The following is a 19,989-nucleotide window of genomic DNA, read 5'->3' as shown; positions in this document are numbered from 1 at the left end:
AAAATTGTGACATTATGAGTTCTGAATCTAAATTCAATTTTTAAATCATTAGCAGTTCCACCCTAAGCCATGTGGAGTGCAGGCAGTGCCACCTTTCAATCATGTGTACATTGTGAGATGGTATCTCCGAAGGGGGATATAAAACACTAACTTAAATCATATCCAAGTTGTCCTTTTTATCTTACCAAGATTATTCTGAGCAAGGAATGGTGCAAACAGAGCGTTATCATCATCACTGTCATCAACCTCTGCATCGTGGGGTTCAATCTTTACCAGAGATAGGTCTGAATCTTTGGTATAACTGATATCCTGATTCTGAAATAACTGAAATTAAAAACAATGTATATTGTAAAGGGGCCAAGTGCTTTTATAGGGAGAATCCCTCGGAATGCAATGGAATCAAAACTTCCAGGGCGAATTCACTCTGGGAAATTAATTCCTTGGAAAACCAAGGATCAGGCCTGCCTGTTTGCCAAGCTGGCCTGTCCCGGGCTGGGGAAGGAAAAAAATTCCAATAAAGTTGGAAAAACTGTGTTGTTGGGGTCTTTCACCGATATTTTGTTCTGTTCATCTGGTAATATAGTTCATCAAACATAACTTACATCAAATATAGATAAAAATGCACAGCCGGTTTATCCTATGGATAGCGAACAAATTACCAAAAAATTTAGTGCATATCATGTGATAGTTTCCATGTTACCGGATGGCCACAGTTTATTCTAGAAAATTTACCAATAAAAGTCCTATAAAACCTATAAAATCTAATTGTAGTCCGGTGGAATTTCCTGAAACTTGCATGGATGGCACCACGGACCCAAAATTATGGCGCCCTTAACCAAATCAATTTCTTTTTACTTTCTTCAAACCCCACAAAGTAAAAGAAATAATAGGAATATTTTCAGAATGAATTTGCCCATTAAAATTGCTCCCAAAGATCTTCTTCTTCTTCATCAGCGTTTGCTCGGCACTCCGAGGTTAATTCTCCTGGGAGTATTCAACCTCCAAGGCGGGATGAGCATTTATGCGCGACACTACTAACGGTTACACCCTAATTGGGTTTATTGGCCTCATGAATCCGACTTCAGTGAGAGGCTGAGTCCATGCAAGCTACTCATGTTTCTCATTTGGTGGGGTCTTTAACCTGCCCTGGCATTGACACCAGATACAAGGAACCTCGGATTTAAGTCTCATGCGAAGGACTATGAAGAACTGGAATTTTTAGTTTTTGAGAGCCACGTCGGTTCATCCAGAAATACAATCCTGGGTTCACCCTGTGGCCTGGGATCGAACCCAGGCCCTTTTGCGTGGTGGCCAGCAGTGTTAACCACTAGGCTATGAAGCTCCCTTAGGAACAGCCCCCAAATGGGTATACCTTTAATCTCAAATTCCAACAATTCAGCAAAAACATCATGTATTCAGCCAGGCCAGGCTTCTTGTATTGTCTGGTTCTCGGATTTCTGGATGAAGAGTTTGGTCAGAGGAAATTTTTTTTTTTTTCAAAATAAAATTTAATATCTGCAGCCTTTCTCCAAAGTCTGCCAAAGGATTTTTAAAATCATAGTACCCTGTGTCAGTAATTGGAAATCATGAGTCTATGCTTTGCTACTGTCACCTAACTACATGTATATACCGGAGGGCTGTAACCCACCCTGCCTGACCCCAGCTCAGGGCCAGTAAATAAGCAAAACCTTACATTCAGTTAATTGTCCTCTCCCAATAGGAAAGATTTTAACACCGGGGTTTCACCTTCAAGAGAAAACAACTGTCAGTGTCAGGTGTCTCTGACTTAGCAAGCTGCAAGACTTAACTAGCATTGGGCAATTCACCTGACAGCAAATTGCAGACCATATCCTTGATGATTGAGGTTGTTAGTGGAATGAGTAGGTTTGGTAGGATTGGGTTATGTTGTGGCAGAATCCGGGAGTTGGGATTTTTTTTTGAACAGAATAAGGCACGACTAAAGTTTATGATTATGAAATATAAAACTGTATTGAAAATATACTTTTCCTCACGTATTCCGTCTTTGGGCACCATATTAAAGAGGCCCGAAGGGATGAATACCTCGCATACCTACAAAGGTTAGGCCTAGTGGATTGGACTGATTGGCTCAGATCGTGGCGCACATCTATGACCAGAGACACCCACTATTTGCAGTCCACTACCATTGGTCAATGGGACTAATGAATTGAATGGCTTGTATGACCAGATAATCGTGTCTGGGGTTTATTCATGGCGTGACCGAGGGGGAGAAAATGGACAATGCCCATTCATCACGTGGGTAAAGTCAAACCGCCCCGCATTTAATGAACCCTATTGCAATAGTTTTAGAAATATCAGCTGCATATTTAATGATCTCGTGGTTTGATGAAATGTTGAAGTCGGCAAAAAGGTCCAACTCCCCGGGATATGTTTCACATTCTGCACTCTTATCTAAAATTCTTGTTAAACAATCGCATATAAACATCAAGCAAAAAAGACATTGCATAAACTTCATGATGGACATGCTATATGCATTGCCTTCCCAGTGGGTAGATGCCAAAGCAGACGATGCTATTGCTAGTTCCTTCCCGCCAAAAACATTCTAAAGATGGCGCAGTAGTACAAATGCGTAGCAAGCAGGTGTGCATGAGAAAAGCCATGTTGGCTAGATGGTGTTGAAATCAAGTTAATAACTCAGTAAATATTTGTCCAAAATATCTGTTAAAGCTACGATTTAATAGCTTGAGACATATACTTTTCAACAACTTGAAACGTGCTTTTGATTCACCTACTGACCTAGTAAGCGTTGGAGGCGAGGACAGAAATTAGGAAAACAATTTCTTTGCTATTTACGATAATTTACGTCAGCGGATCTGGGTTGGACAAAAAATAATTATTTATTTTTATTCCAAAATGTTGAATTCTGGCATCAGCGGATCCACGAGTGAAAGAATAAAATGAAATGGCCAGGGGCCATTGTGCTCACCGTATAGATATTTGGTGATTAGGAATTCATCCTGCTTCAGAAACATGCTACATGTATAGGTCAAACCATTGTCGGTATGACATGAGACAAATCGTTGCTTTGCGAACCTACCATAAAAATATCATCGAAAACAAGTCACTAATAAGCGAGATATTGCACTTTTAACCTTTTTTAGTTTTGGCCTCCTGGTGGCCAAGTCGCGAATCAGAGGAGATTGAAATTCAGTGTACGAGGTTATACGACATAGGGAGTCATATGTACCAAATTTCGAGCTCATAGCTTTAGTGGTTAACTCTTTACATACGCTAGCCGCCGCTGGTCGGCGCAAAAAACTTACGCTGTTCTCCCAGGAGCCGCCATTACTCGGCTCCATTCAAACAGTGCGAAACTCCGGCAAGCCGACTACAAGCTACTCCAACTTTAATGTATCGTAATTTCTTATTGGCTGGCTCCATGGTGACCCTATTTGAATGGCCAATAAGAGATAAGCTTCTATTTTCTATTCAGGTCACTCCGTTCTAATTTAGTATTCATGAGGCATGAATAATAACGATGTAAAGGCGGGATTCCCCAGGTAGTTGACCTCGTCGGCCATTTTTAAACGTTTCTTTAATCTTTTTTTTGACAGACGTGCCGCATTGTTCGGGACCAGCTGGGTTTATTTATGATAGATTTATTTGATTCGAGCTCCGGATCAGAATTTGAAGGTTTTGCAGATTCAGATATCAATGTTTCGGTAGGAAGTGATGATAGTGACTGGGACTTAGATTTTTATTATAAACATTTTGTGTTTACGTCGATTTGTAGAAATTTTTTTCTCTCCAAGTTTGCAGGCCTTGTTCTCGGTTACTTTTCGTTAGAATTCAAAATAAATTACATGAGTTTATGCGGAATTTAATTCTTAGTTACTCCCCAAAATTTTAGTCCTGTACTATGAACAGCAACGGAGATAATATCACTTATGTAAACACTACCTGAAATACGGCCGCCTCAGTGACGTGCTCCCGGGAAACTATATCAGAATAATGACGCTGTGTATTCAGGACTTTGACGCTATGACGCACGCGGGTCTAGCGTATGTAAAGAGTTAAGAAACGTGCCATAGTTACACTCAAACGATCAATTTACGCCATTTGATCTCTGTGACCTTGAAAATTAAGTCAAATCAAAAACTCAGATGATATGTGATGAATCCTTACAAGTAGAACCTACCATAGAAGTTTTATCGAAAACGAGTCACTCATAAGAGAGATATCACACTTTTTAGGTTTCCACTTCTGGCCCCCTGGTAGCCAAGTCAAGAATCAGACCGGACCGAAATTCATTGTCAGAGATCACCTGACCTGGGGGTCCTGTGTACAAAGTTTAAAGTTCATAGCTCTAGCGGTTAAGAAACATGCCACCGTTTTTAAAACAGGATACTGACAACAACGACGACGCACACAGCGGTGTTGTATACAAGTCAAAAAGCCTGGCCGCAGCCAGGAAGGGTAACAGACATAATATAAATTGCCTACAGTTGCTGTTACGTTTGCCATTACGAGGTGTTGTGAGCAGCTTGACAATAACAGGCCTACTTTATAAATAGTTTAGCATTTACCTCCAATGGTCTTTCATCAGGTAGCGGTGGTATTGGCATTTTATTCTGATCGGCTCCATGCGCCCTGGCAGGCTCGTCACCAACTGATGTCTCCGTGGTTACCTGAGTGACTCCATGGACCACCATAGGCTTGGCCAGATTTCCTATACTTGGTGTCAATTGAGTTCCATCAGAATTGACCATCTTAAGAAAATCAATTGTTTCTTGCATATCCTCTGCCAGCACCATTTGACCCATGAATTTCGCTTGACCGACCTTGGCTGCTAAGATAATATCACTGAACCCGTACACGAAGACTTCAGACCTCTGCTTTGATTGGATGATCATAACCGAGGAGGAGTCAACTGGAACTGATTTGTCTAAAGATATGTTCAGCACATCCATCAAGCCATCATCCCGAGGGTTGGTTGCCATGACAAACAGCCTTTGTTTGTTGCTGTCTTGAATCAACTGGTCAGATAGCTCAAGGCAATAGGATTTTCCTGGAAAATAAAAGTATTGAATACAAAATGTGAAATGGTGTGAAAGACCTTGTCAGTTAACGGATTGTGTCTTGAAGTGCTATTATTTTGGGCAAAATTGCTTCATTTATTACAATGTATGCAATTGCTAATAGCATTTCATGTCACCATTTATAAAATATATAATCCCTTCTTTAGTTATTGTGTTTTTTGTGAGCTGTAAAAACGATTGCTCATACAATGTTCGGAAATGTTCGGCTAACTCCGGAGATGACGTATGCTCAGGAACTTGGATATATTGGGCGCGGGCAATTCCCATTCTGCTTACGCCGAATTTTATAAACACCCGGCATTTTTTCAATATAACACAAGAAAATCCCTTTCAAGGTCAAGAAATTGTCTGACCACGAAATATTAATGCCTCCCTTCGGATCTCCAGGCATCAAACAAGAGATTGATATCTTGTACATAACATTTGATTCAGTAATAAGGTAGATTTAGGCAAAAAGCATGCTCGCATTCAACGATTGACAGACTGCTTTGTTTACTTTTTGGATTGGCACAAACCACGGTCATTTAACTGGCTCCAATTTAGAAAATGAATAAGGAAAGCAAATGAAAAAGGAACTAGTGCATTCCAAATCTTCCCTAGATTCGAATACAAATATTTCAATTATGATATACAATGGTTTCTGGCAGTACAATAGTAGAATATTTTATGAGCCATATAGAGCTTTCATTGGGTTTGTATAAATAACGGCTCGGGCAGATCGTCAGCAGTCGCCAGATCCAATTTCAAATTGCCAGGGTGAAAGAGCCAAAGTGGGGTCAAACTTGAACGGTATGCTTCCTGTCTTCTCTCCTGTGCAAGTTGTCTTCACACTGATATGACTGAGACTTCCCATGAACCATGGCTCAAACAGCCAATTTACACCATTTGACCAATGTGACCTTGAAAATTAGGTCAAGTCGAAAACCCGTAGGATATTATGTGATGTATGCTTGCTCGGAGAACCTACCATCAAAATATCATTGAAAATGAAGCAAGATATCGCACTTTTTACCTTTTTTAGTTTTGGCCCCCTGGTGGCCAAGTCAAGAATCAGATCAGACTGAAATTCGGTGTCAGCGGTTATATGACGTAGGGAGTTTCAAGTTCATAGCTTTAGCGATTGAGAAACGTGCCATAGTTGCACTCAAATGGCCAATTTACACCATTTGACCTCTGTGACCTTGAAATTCAGGTCAAATCAAAAACCTGTACGATATGTGATGAATCCTTGCTAGGAGAACCTACCATAAAAATATTATTGAAAACGAGTCACTCATAAGAGAGATATCACATATTTTAGGTTTCCACTTCTGACTTAATTGCGGGTGGCCAGGTCAACAGATCGGACCGAAATTAATTGTCAGAGGTCACCTGACCTGGAGGGTCCCGTTTACAAAGTGGATAGCCCTAGTGGTTAAAAAAAGTGCCGCTGTTTTTGTAACAGAGGACAACGACACCGGACACTGCGGTGTTGTATAGACTCCCCTCTTGCTTTGGCAAGATATAAAAGATGGTGGCAATTTCGCTTCACCACTTGCAAAAATTGGGTCCTTCGCCAGTGGCAGTGTGGCGTGCTTCAAAAATTTTTTCATCACCAGACCACTTGACTTGACAACGTGCCGAGCGGCTAGCGCTTAGAGTAGCCTAAGCCTATGTTATACACAGTACATGACAGAGGGTACTGTAAACACTCCTCTACCCTATCTTGAATTTGCCTGTGAAAAGGGTATTCCCAAAATGGCCGTTAGGCCTATAGCCTAGCCTAGGCCCAAGTTAATTTTTGCTGGTTGCCGCTGGTTGGGTCGATCTAGCTTTTTCCTGCACTCATTACTGTGCATATCGTCTGAGTCTAACGGAGGTCACCTTGGCCTTGCCTTGGCTTTTGTCTTGACAAATTCTTTGGATCAAAACTAATTCACTTCCACTCTTGACTGCTCAGATTCAAAAGCACCTTTTCATGCTTTACTAATATGGGGTAAACTGTCGTACATGCGTAACTGAGCGAGTTTTGTTTGAACATATCTCGTAAGGAAATTGGGAACTGTGTGTACAAAATTGATGAAATTTCGCAATACTCTCAGCTCCTAATTTCCAAAAAAAGTACCTCGAAATTCATCGGTTCACGAAATATGTTTCGGTCTCACTAGCCAGTTGAGACAGATACAAGATCGCCACTTTGGCCACTTTGTACCCCCCTCCCCCCCCCCCAAAAAAAACTACATGTAGTTCTTCAGACGCCGACCGTTTTATTGGATATGAGTGGGTCCATCGTGTTCCAAAATACTACTTTATTTAACGCAATGATCTTACTTTCCTTGTACAGAGGATGCTTTGGCGACTTTCTGAGGCCATCTTGTGTGAGATGACTGGTTCACTACCCTAAGTTGGCGGTCATGCGGTTACATACGTCCAAGCCGCGGGGCGAGATTTGGCATAGTTCAATGCGTGCTAATCCATATGGGTTCACTTCAAGCTACATTTGAGTAAGGAAGAGCCGTAACGACCCTGCATTTTTTGATCGAATTTCGAAAAGGTATTCTCCTTGCTATCACTGGGTGGTCCTTTCAGATGAAAAATGAATATTTCTTCCTTGAGTCTTTGACCAGACACAGTTCAGCATCACAGCGGGAACTTTTTTCTCCAATTTTTGACTGTTGGAGGATATCTTGGGGTATCAAAGGTGGCGCCATCTATTGGTTTTGCATCAACTTAAATCCGTCCAAATTGCTCCAAAATGCATCGCTGGGTCTCTACGCACTTAAAAATGTGTAGGGTGTGGCAGTTATAACAAATACCTCGCCCACACATGCAACATACCTTCAATGTGCCGGGTGAGTCTGGCGATAGTTGCGCGATAGTCACCTCCTGTCGTTTCACTTCAAGTCAAATTTGATCAATGAAAAGCCGCAACACCATTTTTTTTTAAAATTTGATTTAAGAATAGTATTCCCCTGGCTATCTATCACAGGGTTGTTGCTTTACGGAGAAATAAATCTATGACTAGGCGAACTTTACTCACATCAGGCCTATTTTTGACTAATTTCACACCATTTCTAGGACCCGGCCGTGGGGTACAAAAGGTGGCCCCACCTAGTAGCATCCTTCGAAAGTGCTCTAAACGTCTCCCCTGGGTCTCTACAAATCGAAAAATGTATAGGCTGTAGTGTAACATATGAATATGTATTAGGTTCACTGGTAGCAGCCAATAGGAACATACTGTTCCATCTCATGCCAGGCTCTGTTATGTAATGCTACCAGGTGAACCAAGGGGTACTTTCTGTAGAGAGGGAGTTAAGCCTTGTCGCTGGTCGAGTATAGACCTTGCAAGGAAGCAAGAGGAAATAAAGAATATAAAGGATATATATCACTTTGTCATTGAGTTGGAACTTAGAGGGCGAAAGCCCATACATTACAGTAGTTGTTTTGGACAAATGATGGACCTCAGAAGGATTCCAGAACATACCTCGCATCCCATACCTGGGCCTACACATTGGTTCAGCTGGAGACATTCTCTGCACTGGCGTTTGGGACCTTAGGCATGCGTGTATGGCCTGTTATGTGTAGCACTATGCGATTCACTGATTCATTCAATATTTCAGTCAGAAATCGAATGAATAGTTTCTTTAGTGAAAAATAAATCAAATAAATTGTCAATCGAATCGAATGATAGGTTGTTTTATCAAAAATGCATTGGAAAGAGTTTAAAATATCAAGACCGAGATCAAACAATCTCATTCGATTCTTACAAATCACCTATTCAATATTAATCGCATAATTCGTCATATAGATTAAAGTACATTTCGATATAATCAAATAGTTCTTACAAAAAATTGAATGATAATTTGATTTTAAGAATGAATGTTCATTCGATTCCATATCAAATGAAAAGCAATATTCGATTTAAAAATCAAATGGTCTATTTGATTTAAATCGAATAAAAAATATATATATTTGATTTCAAAATCGAATGGTCTATTCGATTTAAATCAAATGATTATTCGATTTAAAAATCAAATGGTCTATTTGATTTAAATCGAATAAAAAAATATATGTATATTTGATTTCAAAATCGAATGGTCTATTCGATTTAAATCAAATGATTATTCGATTTAAAAATCAAATTATCTATTTGATTAAAATCGAATTACCATTCGATTCTGTTCTAAAATGTATTACATAGGCTATATTTGATTTCAAAATCGAATGGTCTATTCGATTTAAATCGAATGGTCTATTCGATTTAAATCGAATGATGTCTCATTCGATTCTGCTCCTATTCCATTCGATTCTAATTGGTTGCTAGTTTGTCACATGACTACGATTGACCAATCAAAATCGAATAGAAATCTACAAAAATCGAATGACATATTCAATTTTAAATCGAATGGTCTATTCGATTTAAATCAAATGATTATTCGATTTAAAAATCAAATTATCTATTTGATTAAAATCGAATTACCATTCGATTCTGTTCTAAAATGTATTACATAGGCTATATTTGATTTCAAAATCGAATGGTCTATTCGATTTAAATCGAATGGTCTATTCGATTTAAATCGAATGATGTCTCATTCGATTCTGCTCCTATTCCATTCGATTCTAATTGGTTGCTAGTTTGTCACGTGACTACGATTGACCAATCAAAATCGAATAGAAATCTACAAAAATCGAATGACATATTCAATTTTAAATCGAATGGTCTATTCGATTTTAAATCGAATGACCTATTCGATTTAAATCGAATGAGTATTCGATTTCTAAATCAAATGGTCTCATTCGATTCTGCTCCTATTCCATTCGATTCTAATTGGTTGCTAGTTTGTCACGTGACTATGATTGACCAATCAAAATCGAATAGAAATCTACACAAAATCGAATGACCTATTCGGTTTTAAATCGAATAAAATCTGATGATAATTCGATTTTAAAATCGAAAGACCCATTCGATTTCAAATCGAATAATACTAAAATCTAATTCATATATTCGATTTGAAATCGAATTTACATTCGATTTAAATATCAAATCGAATAGTGCATTCGATTTTGAAATCGGATAGCTATTCGATTTCAAAATCGTATATACTTCTTATTTGATTCTGAAATTGAATATACTTTGATTAAATTGAAAGATTTGGTGTAATTAAAATCGAAAATGCTTCGTTTTTTGACCAGTTAATGCGATATATTTGAATCTGATTTTGATCTATTTCTTTCACCTTTTGATTTTTTCTAAGTTATATTCGATTATGAATTTATAGTGTTTGATTTGATATACAACAAGAACAGTATTTTTTGTTGATAAATGTTTGAAAAAAATCGAATGAATATGCAAAAAAATCAAATGATTGAGGGAAGAATCGAACAAAGTTGATTAAAATCGAATAGATAGGCACAAAAATCGAATTTTAATTGCAATGTTGCTCAAATCGAATTTTGCTACAAAAAACATGCCATACATGCGAGACATGCTACACATAGGGTGGGAATTCCCATAACGTCGTTCGTATGAATAAATAATTATGGAGCAGTGCGCCAAATAAATATTGTAAACAAAATGGCGTCGCCTGGTGTGGAAAAACAAACCGCACATTACTGTGAACAAGCAACCTCTATTTCCAGGGGTCAATGCGCTCCCCACTTCCAGTGGTCCTCTCGTTAACCCCTGGACACATCCAAAAATAAAAGCTCTGTGATTATTTACTGACAATTAACATGAATATCGACGACGTCACTCGCTATCACATGTCATTTTCTCATTATTGTAACAAAATATAAAATAATAATAATCATGGTGAACGTTTTGAAGCCAGCTCTCCCTTACATAGCACATGGAGAGGTCTACATCGGTTAAGAATTAGGCTGCGCAAATCGGCCTTCAAAGGTTTTACAATTTTGTTCGGCCTCATGAGCTGAAGTGGAAAAGAATTAATTAACATTCTTTTCACAGGTGATGCAGTTCTGTGACATGGTTTGCTGGCCAAATTGCTGCGAAGCAAGGGGGGTAATTAGGCATTCATTGTTAAAATAGCGGATTATAACTTCTTTTATTGTAATAGTTGTTTTGGTAGTGATTTTGGTAGAGGAAGCCGTGGTAACATGAAGTTAAACGCGTTGTTGTTAAGGTCAATCTCATGTGTGGCGCAAAACTGCCCAACTTCAACTCGTGATAATTCCTTGAACAATGATTTTTTTAAAATTATGGTACGGTTCGTTACTATGAAGCATCTAAGTGAACTTCCCCCTACATAACTGGATCGTATTTCTGGATAACCCAGAAAAATGACTTTGTTGGGAAGGTCAAAAAATCACCTTGATCAATTTTATGTCAACATGCTATGTCGCATCGAAGCATACTCTGTTGGAAAGGACGCAGCTATTCCGAGCACATGTCCGTATTACCGCGTGCCGATTCTGAAAACAAATTCTAAGTATGCATATAATTAACAAAGTATAGCTTTTACTCCGCATAATTTCTCTATTTCGGAAATTTCGCGAAAATCTATACTTAAAAAACCCAAAATCCGCGGTTATACGGACAAGCTCATGCTGGTTAACAGCACAATTCCATTTTCAAAATTCGTCGAAAAATGTTTTACAAAAGTGGAGAAAAAAACTGCTTTGAAATTTTGAAAATTATCATTCACGTCGGTTTGTTTACCATTTACAACACGAGCCCACTAGAGTGCGTTTCGAAATATTATGCGCAAATCAGCGGACCATTGAAAACCAAGGCCTATAATTGCTGTCACATTCAGGGTTGCAGTTAGGCATCAATAAAAGTTCCTCGAGCGCTGACTCTGCCTAAAATCGGCGAACAGAGCCTAGGTAATTATGATTTATTATGTTGCACTCCAATGGGTAGCTTGGAATGTGCTTGCGTTACACCATCTTGACCATGAGACATGGGTGTATTATCAGGACTTGAACATTTGGTCAGTGTTGTTTTCACTGTGCCTGTGCTTGCGAATCTGTCTTGTGGCTCATCTTTTTATGTGGCCCACTATAAAGTGGAGGAGAGTGTGATACCCTAACATTATTTCGACCACCACAATAGTCATATATGACAATTGTGGTGGTCAAAATAATGTTCGTCAGAATGAGAAAGCACATGTTTACACGCTATATATCAGATTCAGACGATTATGAATTAAACTGATGAAAAGAAGAAGTATTGATCAAAATTATTATAACCCACACAACATGTGTGAGTCAAATGGTTACATGTATGTATACAAATGTAAACAAAATTCATTTCTAGTCCATATGTCCAGGACTCTGAAAAATTTTGCGGTTGCTCCATAGGAATTATAGTTCCGGTATTTTCGTGATTTCGTGCACTGCTACCGTCCATCACACCCTTCTTAACACTTCAAGGAAGAATTGCACCGAAGTACCGGCAGCGTCTGGAGCAAGTTGCGGCGGCGACGGAGAGGGAAATACAAAAAAAGGGGGAACTAAAACTTCGACACAAGACGAGACGAAAAAGGTCAATGTTGGTCTATTTGCCCCGACGTGTATGGCAAGCCAGAGTGGACACAATTCGTATTTTATATCCTTATATATTGTTATTTTATGTGGATATATATTCATATTTTATGTCCATATATATTCCGACCAATCAGAATGAATTTCTTTATATGCACAATAATTCATTTTATATACACATAAATTCCATTTTATGTCCACATAAATTCAATTTTATGTCCACATAAAATCCGATTTTATGTCCATATAAATTAGATTATATCTTCACATAAATTAGACCGGACGAATTAATCACCACATAAATTCCCATTTTATATGGACATAAAATCAGCCAATCAGAATGCCGCTTTATATGTGCTTATATATTCCACTTCCGTATTGAAAACTTCTACTTCCGTATTAGAATCGGTCACTTCCGTATTAAAATACTTTTGGCCAATGGGAACCATCGTTTCAGTTGCGCACGCCAATGAAACGATGGTTCCCATTGGCCAAAAGTATTTTAATACGGAAGTGACCGATTCTAATACGGAAGTAGACGTTTTCAATACGGAAGTGGAATATATAATGACATATAAAGCGGCATTCTGATTGGCTGATTTTATGTCCATATAAAATGGGAATTTATGTGGTGATAAATTCGTCCGGTCTAATTTATGTGTAGATATAATCTAATTTATATGGACATAAAATCGGATTTTATGTGGACATAAAATTGAATTTATGTGGACATCAAATGGAATTTATGTGTATATAAAATGAATTATTGTGCATATAAAGAAATTCATTCTGATTGGTCGGAATATATATGGACATAAAATATGAATATATATCCACATAAAATAACAATATATAAGGATATAAAATACGAATTGTGTCCACTCTGGCTTGCCATAGACGTTTACATTTGTTTTATTGTTAGATTGATCCTTATAGAAAATAGACTAATCAAAAGTCAAATTATTGAAATGATAATCTCTTTTACTGACAATATTTCATGTTTTTTTTTGTTTTTACACACTCGTTTTGGTCCAAAAAACCCAATAACTCGTTCATTTCCACACTTGCCGGGCAGCTAGTCTTTCGAAGCAGATGATTATTGGATCACGTAAGTGTCCATTATAACCGGTCCGAAAATCTGTGACCTAGTTCCTTTCGTCAACGATAGTTCGTTTTAAATAGAATCACATAATTGTTTTAATTGAAGAATGGTTATATCTTATGTTTATGCGTTACTGTATAGTTTGTGGGGTGGTTTTAAGAGGGGAAATCCGTTGTTCTTCTAGCAAATCTATTTTTGGCTTGTCGGGGAATCCCCAAATTCCACGACGGTACTGAGGTCAAAATTGGGTCCTATGCTTTGAGGCAAAGGTAGTTCCTAGAGATGCGTCCATCTCAGTAATAGGACAATGCAATCTACGAATATCTACGATTTGTCCTTTGAAAAAAAGGGCCAAAATCAATGGGGGAAAACAGTGTTTTCCCATTAAAGTTGCCTTAATTCCAATACAAAACCGAATAAACTAGCATGCATTATCCTATTAGATAAACAGATCAATAAGTTAGAAGTACAACCTCCTCTTCCACCACTAATCCCTAAAGGTGTAGATAAGAAGCTTGCCTTTGAGACCGAGAAGCTTGATGGCATAAAGAAAGTGGAAGGAATTGAAGTAGTAAAGGAGTTTGGCAAGCCTGTGGTTACTAATAGGGTTAAAATTGACAGAGAAGCTAAACAAGTTTATGAAAAAAGTTACCCACCCAATTCAATCTCAAATGAAAAGCATAATTTCAAGGAATCAGGCAATCTATGCAGTAACCAACCAGCTTAACTTCATTAATACACAGATTGAAAAGAGGTACAATGTACTTTCAAGGGTGTCCATATTTACGAAAGGCACGCAATATTCTGCTTTGCGATTGCGTTGCGTGTGCTTTGCGGGCACGCTAAATTTGCGAAGCGTGGTATTGACGAAGACCTCGCTAGGGCCTCGCAAGGAAATCGTAAACAGACGGAAAAAAACGTGGTCGCTAAGTTTGCGAAAAGTCGCAAATAACAGGAGAATTGCATTTAGCGCCAATTTTGAAGGTAGTTCTTTATTTAGTCGTAATTTGGCCATACGGCATGCAACATATTATAAGTGAATGCTTTGACAGTCTTGTTGCATTTGTATTGCCCCTGTAGGCCTATAGATAGGACAAAGTGAGACTCGTTTTTGACTATTTTCGAAACAGTTGGCTGACTTAATCCGCCTAGGTCTGCAGAATCAAACTGTAACTGCTCGGATGCGAAGTACCTAATGGCACATAGGCATTGTAGAGAGGCCGGTACCGACTGAGACCTTTTAGTTGGTGGTTCTAGGTCGTCCTTTATGATATCTATTACTTCGAAAAGCACGTGTCGTGGAAGTCTAAACCTCCTTATGAGTTTGGCATCGCTGTATGAATCCAGTGGGTTAGTTCTATCTAGAAACACCCTTGGCTCCCGACGTAAATGGCGTCGCTGTTCCTCTGCTAGCAGGTGTAGAAGAGCCATTCTCGACACTGTACATGTACATGTATATATAGACTCTTAAGGCCTACCTGTGCCCAAATGTAGGATTGTGACCTAGACTATTGGCCTTGGCCTTTATGTAGTGTACATCATTACATAATAAGCCTCTACGGCGATTGAAGCATTTATAATAATAATTTATTGTAAAAAACCTCCAAATAAGGAGTAGACAACACAAATATGCAATAAAAATCATACACAGAGAACGAATAAAAAAGCGATCAAAAGGGTGAAAGTAAAAGCTTCAATAGTTTATGGCTTTTCCGGTTTAGATTGGCACATAAGGTTTTTACCGAATCGACAATTCCATTTTCCTCCCTGGTGATACGTCTAGGCCTTCATGTTGGATTTACAAACAGGACATTGGCGGCAGAGAGGCCCGACGAACTAAACACTCGGTAACACAGGGTACCCTTAATTTTTCTCGTGCCAATGACGACGTCTCGTGCTTTACAATCGATGGAGAGAATCCTTCTTAAAAGTCCAATTTGTTTCTGTTCGATTACTTTCCGCGGGTTGTCAATATCTAATGCCCTTAATAGAGGGCTATGATGACAAAATTTCGATAAACAAAAGCATCTTTTGATCACCCCTTTACATTTAAATAATGACACAATAGGCTATTAATAGGCCTATCGAGGGTAGTCGTTCTTAAATAGATGTGGTTGCCTTGAAGAATAATTTAAAACCAAAACTGGTTTTCAGCCTGAAAGGGTTAAAATACCTGCATGGCCCTCACCGAGTCTCAAAATGTGCTAATAAATCGAAGTGGAATCGGTGACATGCAAAGAATGTATTTCGAGTACGTATAGAAAAACTCAACCGGATTTTGCCACCCTTGTTACAGTTTGCGGGAGGGTATGGACCTCCCGCAAAAAATCTGCACTTCGCGAGGTAGTCGCAAACGGTTTGCGAGATCGGAAGGGTTGCGTGTCTTTCGAAAATACTGTGCAAACTTTACGTTGCGATTGCGATCCTCTTGCGTGATCGCTAAATTAGCGTCTAAGTTGCGATGCGTAGCCTTCATAAATAAGAAATATTGCGTTGCGAGGTCTTTTCCTGCCCGCAAACATTGCGTGCCTTTCGTAAATATGGACCCCGGCTTGTCTCTTAACATAATAGAGTCCTGTGACATGACAATATGTTCTTACAAGATGTTTAAAGGTGGTCATTGCATCAGATTACCATTTAACACTAAAGCTGAGTAGTAGTCCAGGTAGTCTGGTCGATATTTTAAAAAAAAATTAATTTAATTTAAATGTGGACCCTTTTTCGTGCTGAAAACATGGCGGCCATCCAAACAATGGTGTAAATATTATGCCCAGTGAATAATTTTATTATTGCACCTGTCTGGTTCGCATAGAGTGGGTCATTGTTTAGTGGGTATTGTTGTTTAATAGGTTATGAATGTTGTTAATTAGTGTGTTTTTATTGGTGATCAAGGTGATTTATTATTTAGCGCGTGTAATGTTCTGTGAGTGGGTTATTGTTTACCTGTGTTCTCACTTGTCTTCGAACAGGTGTTCTATTATGTATAGAAAGCTTGTTTCAACCTGTTTGATAGATCATGACGTCATTATGCTAGCCCGAACATGTACGATGTAATATTGTTAAGTGATGCCGTTTGAACTTCTCATTTACGAATTTGCTAACATCGGAGTAACACGCACTACTTTGAGAATACGTTAAATAACCCTTACTATTAAGGTAAGTTTCTTGACATTCATATATTTCTGAAATAGTTTTTTCTTTTTTGCCTAATTTGTGATACATATCATTCCGTTGCAATACTGAAACTTATCAGTTTTATTTTGTTATCTTTGCAGATAAAATGGCAGCCATAAAGTTTTATGAAGGTGGTAAATATGAAGCAATTCTTCGCAAGGACGATCGATATGCATCCATCTGCGAGAGAAAATACAAATGCTTGAAATGTAAGCGGGTCGTCGACAAGTCGATTCGTGACGATGAACACAGATGTGGCGAACGGCTTTGCTTCATATGTAACAAGTTTGTGCCAGCAGATCACCAATGCTACATACAGAAGGCGAAACCAGCAACGAAGAGGAGGTCGACGAGAAGGAAGAAAAGGGCGGGTGCGGCAGATGCGGTGATGAATGAGGAGGCAAATGAGGATCCACAGCAAGAAGAAGGGCAAGTGTACATTACCTTTGATTATGAAACCATGCTAGATGCCTGCACTAGTGAGCAAATGCCGTGGTCGCACACCGAACATGCCGAAAATGTTTCGGACTTGAGCTGAAGGACTTCTGCGCCAAGTGTTACTCAGTTGAATTTAGTGGTGATGAGTGCAGTAAAAAGTTCTGTCAGTGGGTATTGGCTCAGGAAGGGAGTATCGTAATTTACCACAATTTCAAAGGTTACGATAGTTACTTCTTGATGCAATATCTTCATGACAGAGCCGTACTGCCGGACATTATCATGAACGGAATGAAAATTCTTACCATGACTGTCAACAGTGTAAAATTTATCGATTCTTTGAACTTTCTACCGATGGCCCTGCGTCAATTGCCCGCTACCTTTGGCCTTGAAAACGAAGTGAGGCAGGGTTTCTTCCCGCATCTGCTGAGCACCACAACCACCCAGGACTACAACGGTCAATTTCCTGAGGCTCATCATTTCGACCCTGATTCAATGGCTCCCAAGCAAAGGACAGATTCTATCAATGGTACGATGGTCAGAAGAATCAGCTCTTTAATCTACTGGAGGAACTCTACGTCTACTGCCGCAGCGATGTGGAAGTTCTGCGACGATGCTGCGCTAGATTTCAAGGTCTATTCTTAGAAATTTGCGACCTCGACCCGTTTCAGAGCTGCATCACGATCGCGTCAACATGCAATCTTGTTTACAGACCAAGTTCTTGGAACCAGAGACCATAAGCGTTATCCCACCTATATAAGCCAACTATTCTCAGAAGGCAATCGCGTGGCTGAAGTGGGTAGCTGAATGGGACGGTATTGAAATACAACATGCAGAGAACATGGGCGAACGTCAGATCGGTCCTTACCAAGCTGACGGTTTCCATGGTAACACCATTTATGAATATTTAGGATGTTTTTGGCATGCCTGTGAAATTTGCTACAAGGACAAAGCTGTGCGGAATCCGGTAACCAGCACGACCATGGGTGACCTTCATGAAGCGTGGCGGCGAAAAGAACAGTGTTACAAGGCTCAGGGTTACAGAGTGATCTCCATATGGGAGTGTTAGTATGACCAAATGCTGAAAAATGACACAGCGATGAGGGAATTTGTCAAGCAGCTCAGGCACGTGACCCCACTGGAACCCCGAGATGCATTCTATGGTGGACGTACCAACGCGGCCTGCTTGTATGCCGAACCAGCAGATCAGGAAGAGAGCATCAGGTGGCGTGGATGTCTGTTCTCTGTATCCCTGGGTCAATAAATATTGTCGGTACCCCTTAGGCCATCCAAAGATATTGACTGAAAACATTGACAACGATATCAGTCAATACGAAGGACTGATAAAATGTAAAGTAGCTCCCCGCGAAAACTGCTTCACCCAGTACTGCCATATCGGACCAATAACAAGCTGCTTTCCCTCTGTGTGGCACTTGTGCTGACACCATGGCCCAGACATCGTGTGAACACACAGATGAAGATCGCGCGATTGGCACAACACCGGTATCGTTTTTTAAGTCATTTTCCAGTTGTTTCAAAAATCAGCGAAAAATATCAAATCCGGGTTTCAAACCAAACCGCTTTAGAGGGTCAATATACATCATCCGGGCCACTTACCCTGAAAATTTTGCGTAGGGTTCACCACGGAAATTTTGAGAAATATTGATTTTTAAAAATGTACCCTCAGATTTCACACGCTCAGTCAAACTGTCTACTGGTACAGAAGCTCTCCTCTGTGCTGCCCCCTGGCATTAGTTGGACGAAACCCCTGCCCAAAATGATTTTTATTCTAAAGCTTGAATCCAGTTTAATATTTCAAATCCCTATTTTTCTACTTCAGCTAATCATTAACCCCTTCTATTCCAGTGTCTAAATTATGTTTTTGATATTCAACAATTTGACACCCATTCCATTACAGGTGGCTCTGGTGTTGTGCCGATTGTGGGTACATGGGTATCCGTCGAACTACAAAAGGCCTGCGAACTTGGTTACCACATCATCGAAGTATACGAAGTGTGGCACTTTGAAAAAACAAGCACCAACCTCTTCAGTGACTACATAGACACGTTCCTCAAATTAAAACAGGAGAGTAGCAAATTGCCCGACTGGTGTCAGTCACCGGAGGATGTCCAACGGTTCCGTGATGAATACGAGCAGTATGAGGGCATAAAACTCGGGGAAGTAGGCTACAATCCAGGACGGCGAGCCTTAGCCAAACTCATGGCTAACTCGATGTGGGTTTTTTTTTAGAAAAGGGATGGTATGGGGCAGATAAAGTATTTTATGGATCCTGAACGGTATTTTACCTTGCTAACCGACCCTGAGGTAAAAGTAAAAGACATAAGTGTCATTAACGAACACGCGGTGCGTGTGCATTACGTTGAAGAGCGGGCTTTTAGACAGGAATCTAAGACCAATGTAGTCATAGCGGCGTATACAACGGCGCATGCGCGTTTAAAACTACATTCTATATTGCAGCCATTGCAAGACAGGGTCTTGTACTACAATACTGATTCGGTGATATATAGGCATAGATCCGATCAGTGGAATCCACCCACAGGCAATTACCTGGGGGACCTCACGGATGAACTAGATGGTGACACCATTAAAACCTTCGTGTCAGGAGGGCCTAAGAACTACGCTTACGAGTGTACAAATTCAGGTAAAACCTGCTGCAAGGTGAAGGGGTTTACCTTAAACCACCGTACTTCGCAG

General features: G+C 39.5%; 1 protein-coding gene across 3 annotated transcripts in view; it reads right to left on the bottom strand.

Annotated features, from left to right (window-relative positions):
• Positions 1-8,163, bottom strand: part of LOC135498776 (uncharacterized) — a 30,232-nt gene extending 22,069 nt beyond the window's left edge. The window contains exons 1-3 of one of the 3 annotated variants that reach the window (XM_064789220.1): positions 8,098-8,163; positions 4,566-5,047; positions 186-324 (exon numbers count right to left, since the gene is read on the bottom strand). In XM_064789220.1, coding sequence (XP_064645290.1) covers positions 186-324; positions 4,566-4,979 — 553 coding nt within the window. In that variant the 5' untranslated portion in view covers positions 4,980-5,047; positions 8,098-8,163. Of the gene's footprint in view, positions 1-185; positions 325-4,565; positions 5,048-6,777; positions 6,798-6,941; positions 7,039-8,097 lie in introns of those variants that run through there. The other 2 variants (XM_064789219.1, XM_064789221.1) reach the window with 2 other exon arrangements.
• Positions 8,164-19,989: the final 11,826 nt, after the last annotated feature.

This window comes from Lineus longissimus, chromosome 14 (assembly GCF_910592395.1).
Source record: "Lineus longissimus chromosome 14, tnLinLong1.2, whole genome shotgun sequence".
NCBI classification, from domain to species: Eukaryota; Metazoa; Nemertea; class Pilidiophora; order Heteronemertea; family Lineidae; genus Lineus; species Lineus longissimus.
The sequence above is the reverse complement of the archived record's forward strand: the minus strand, read 5'-3'. Positions and strand labels throughout refer to the sequence as shown.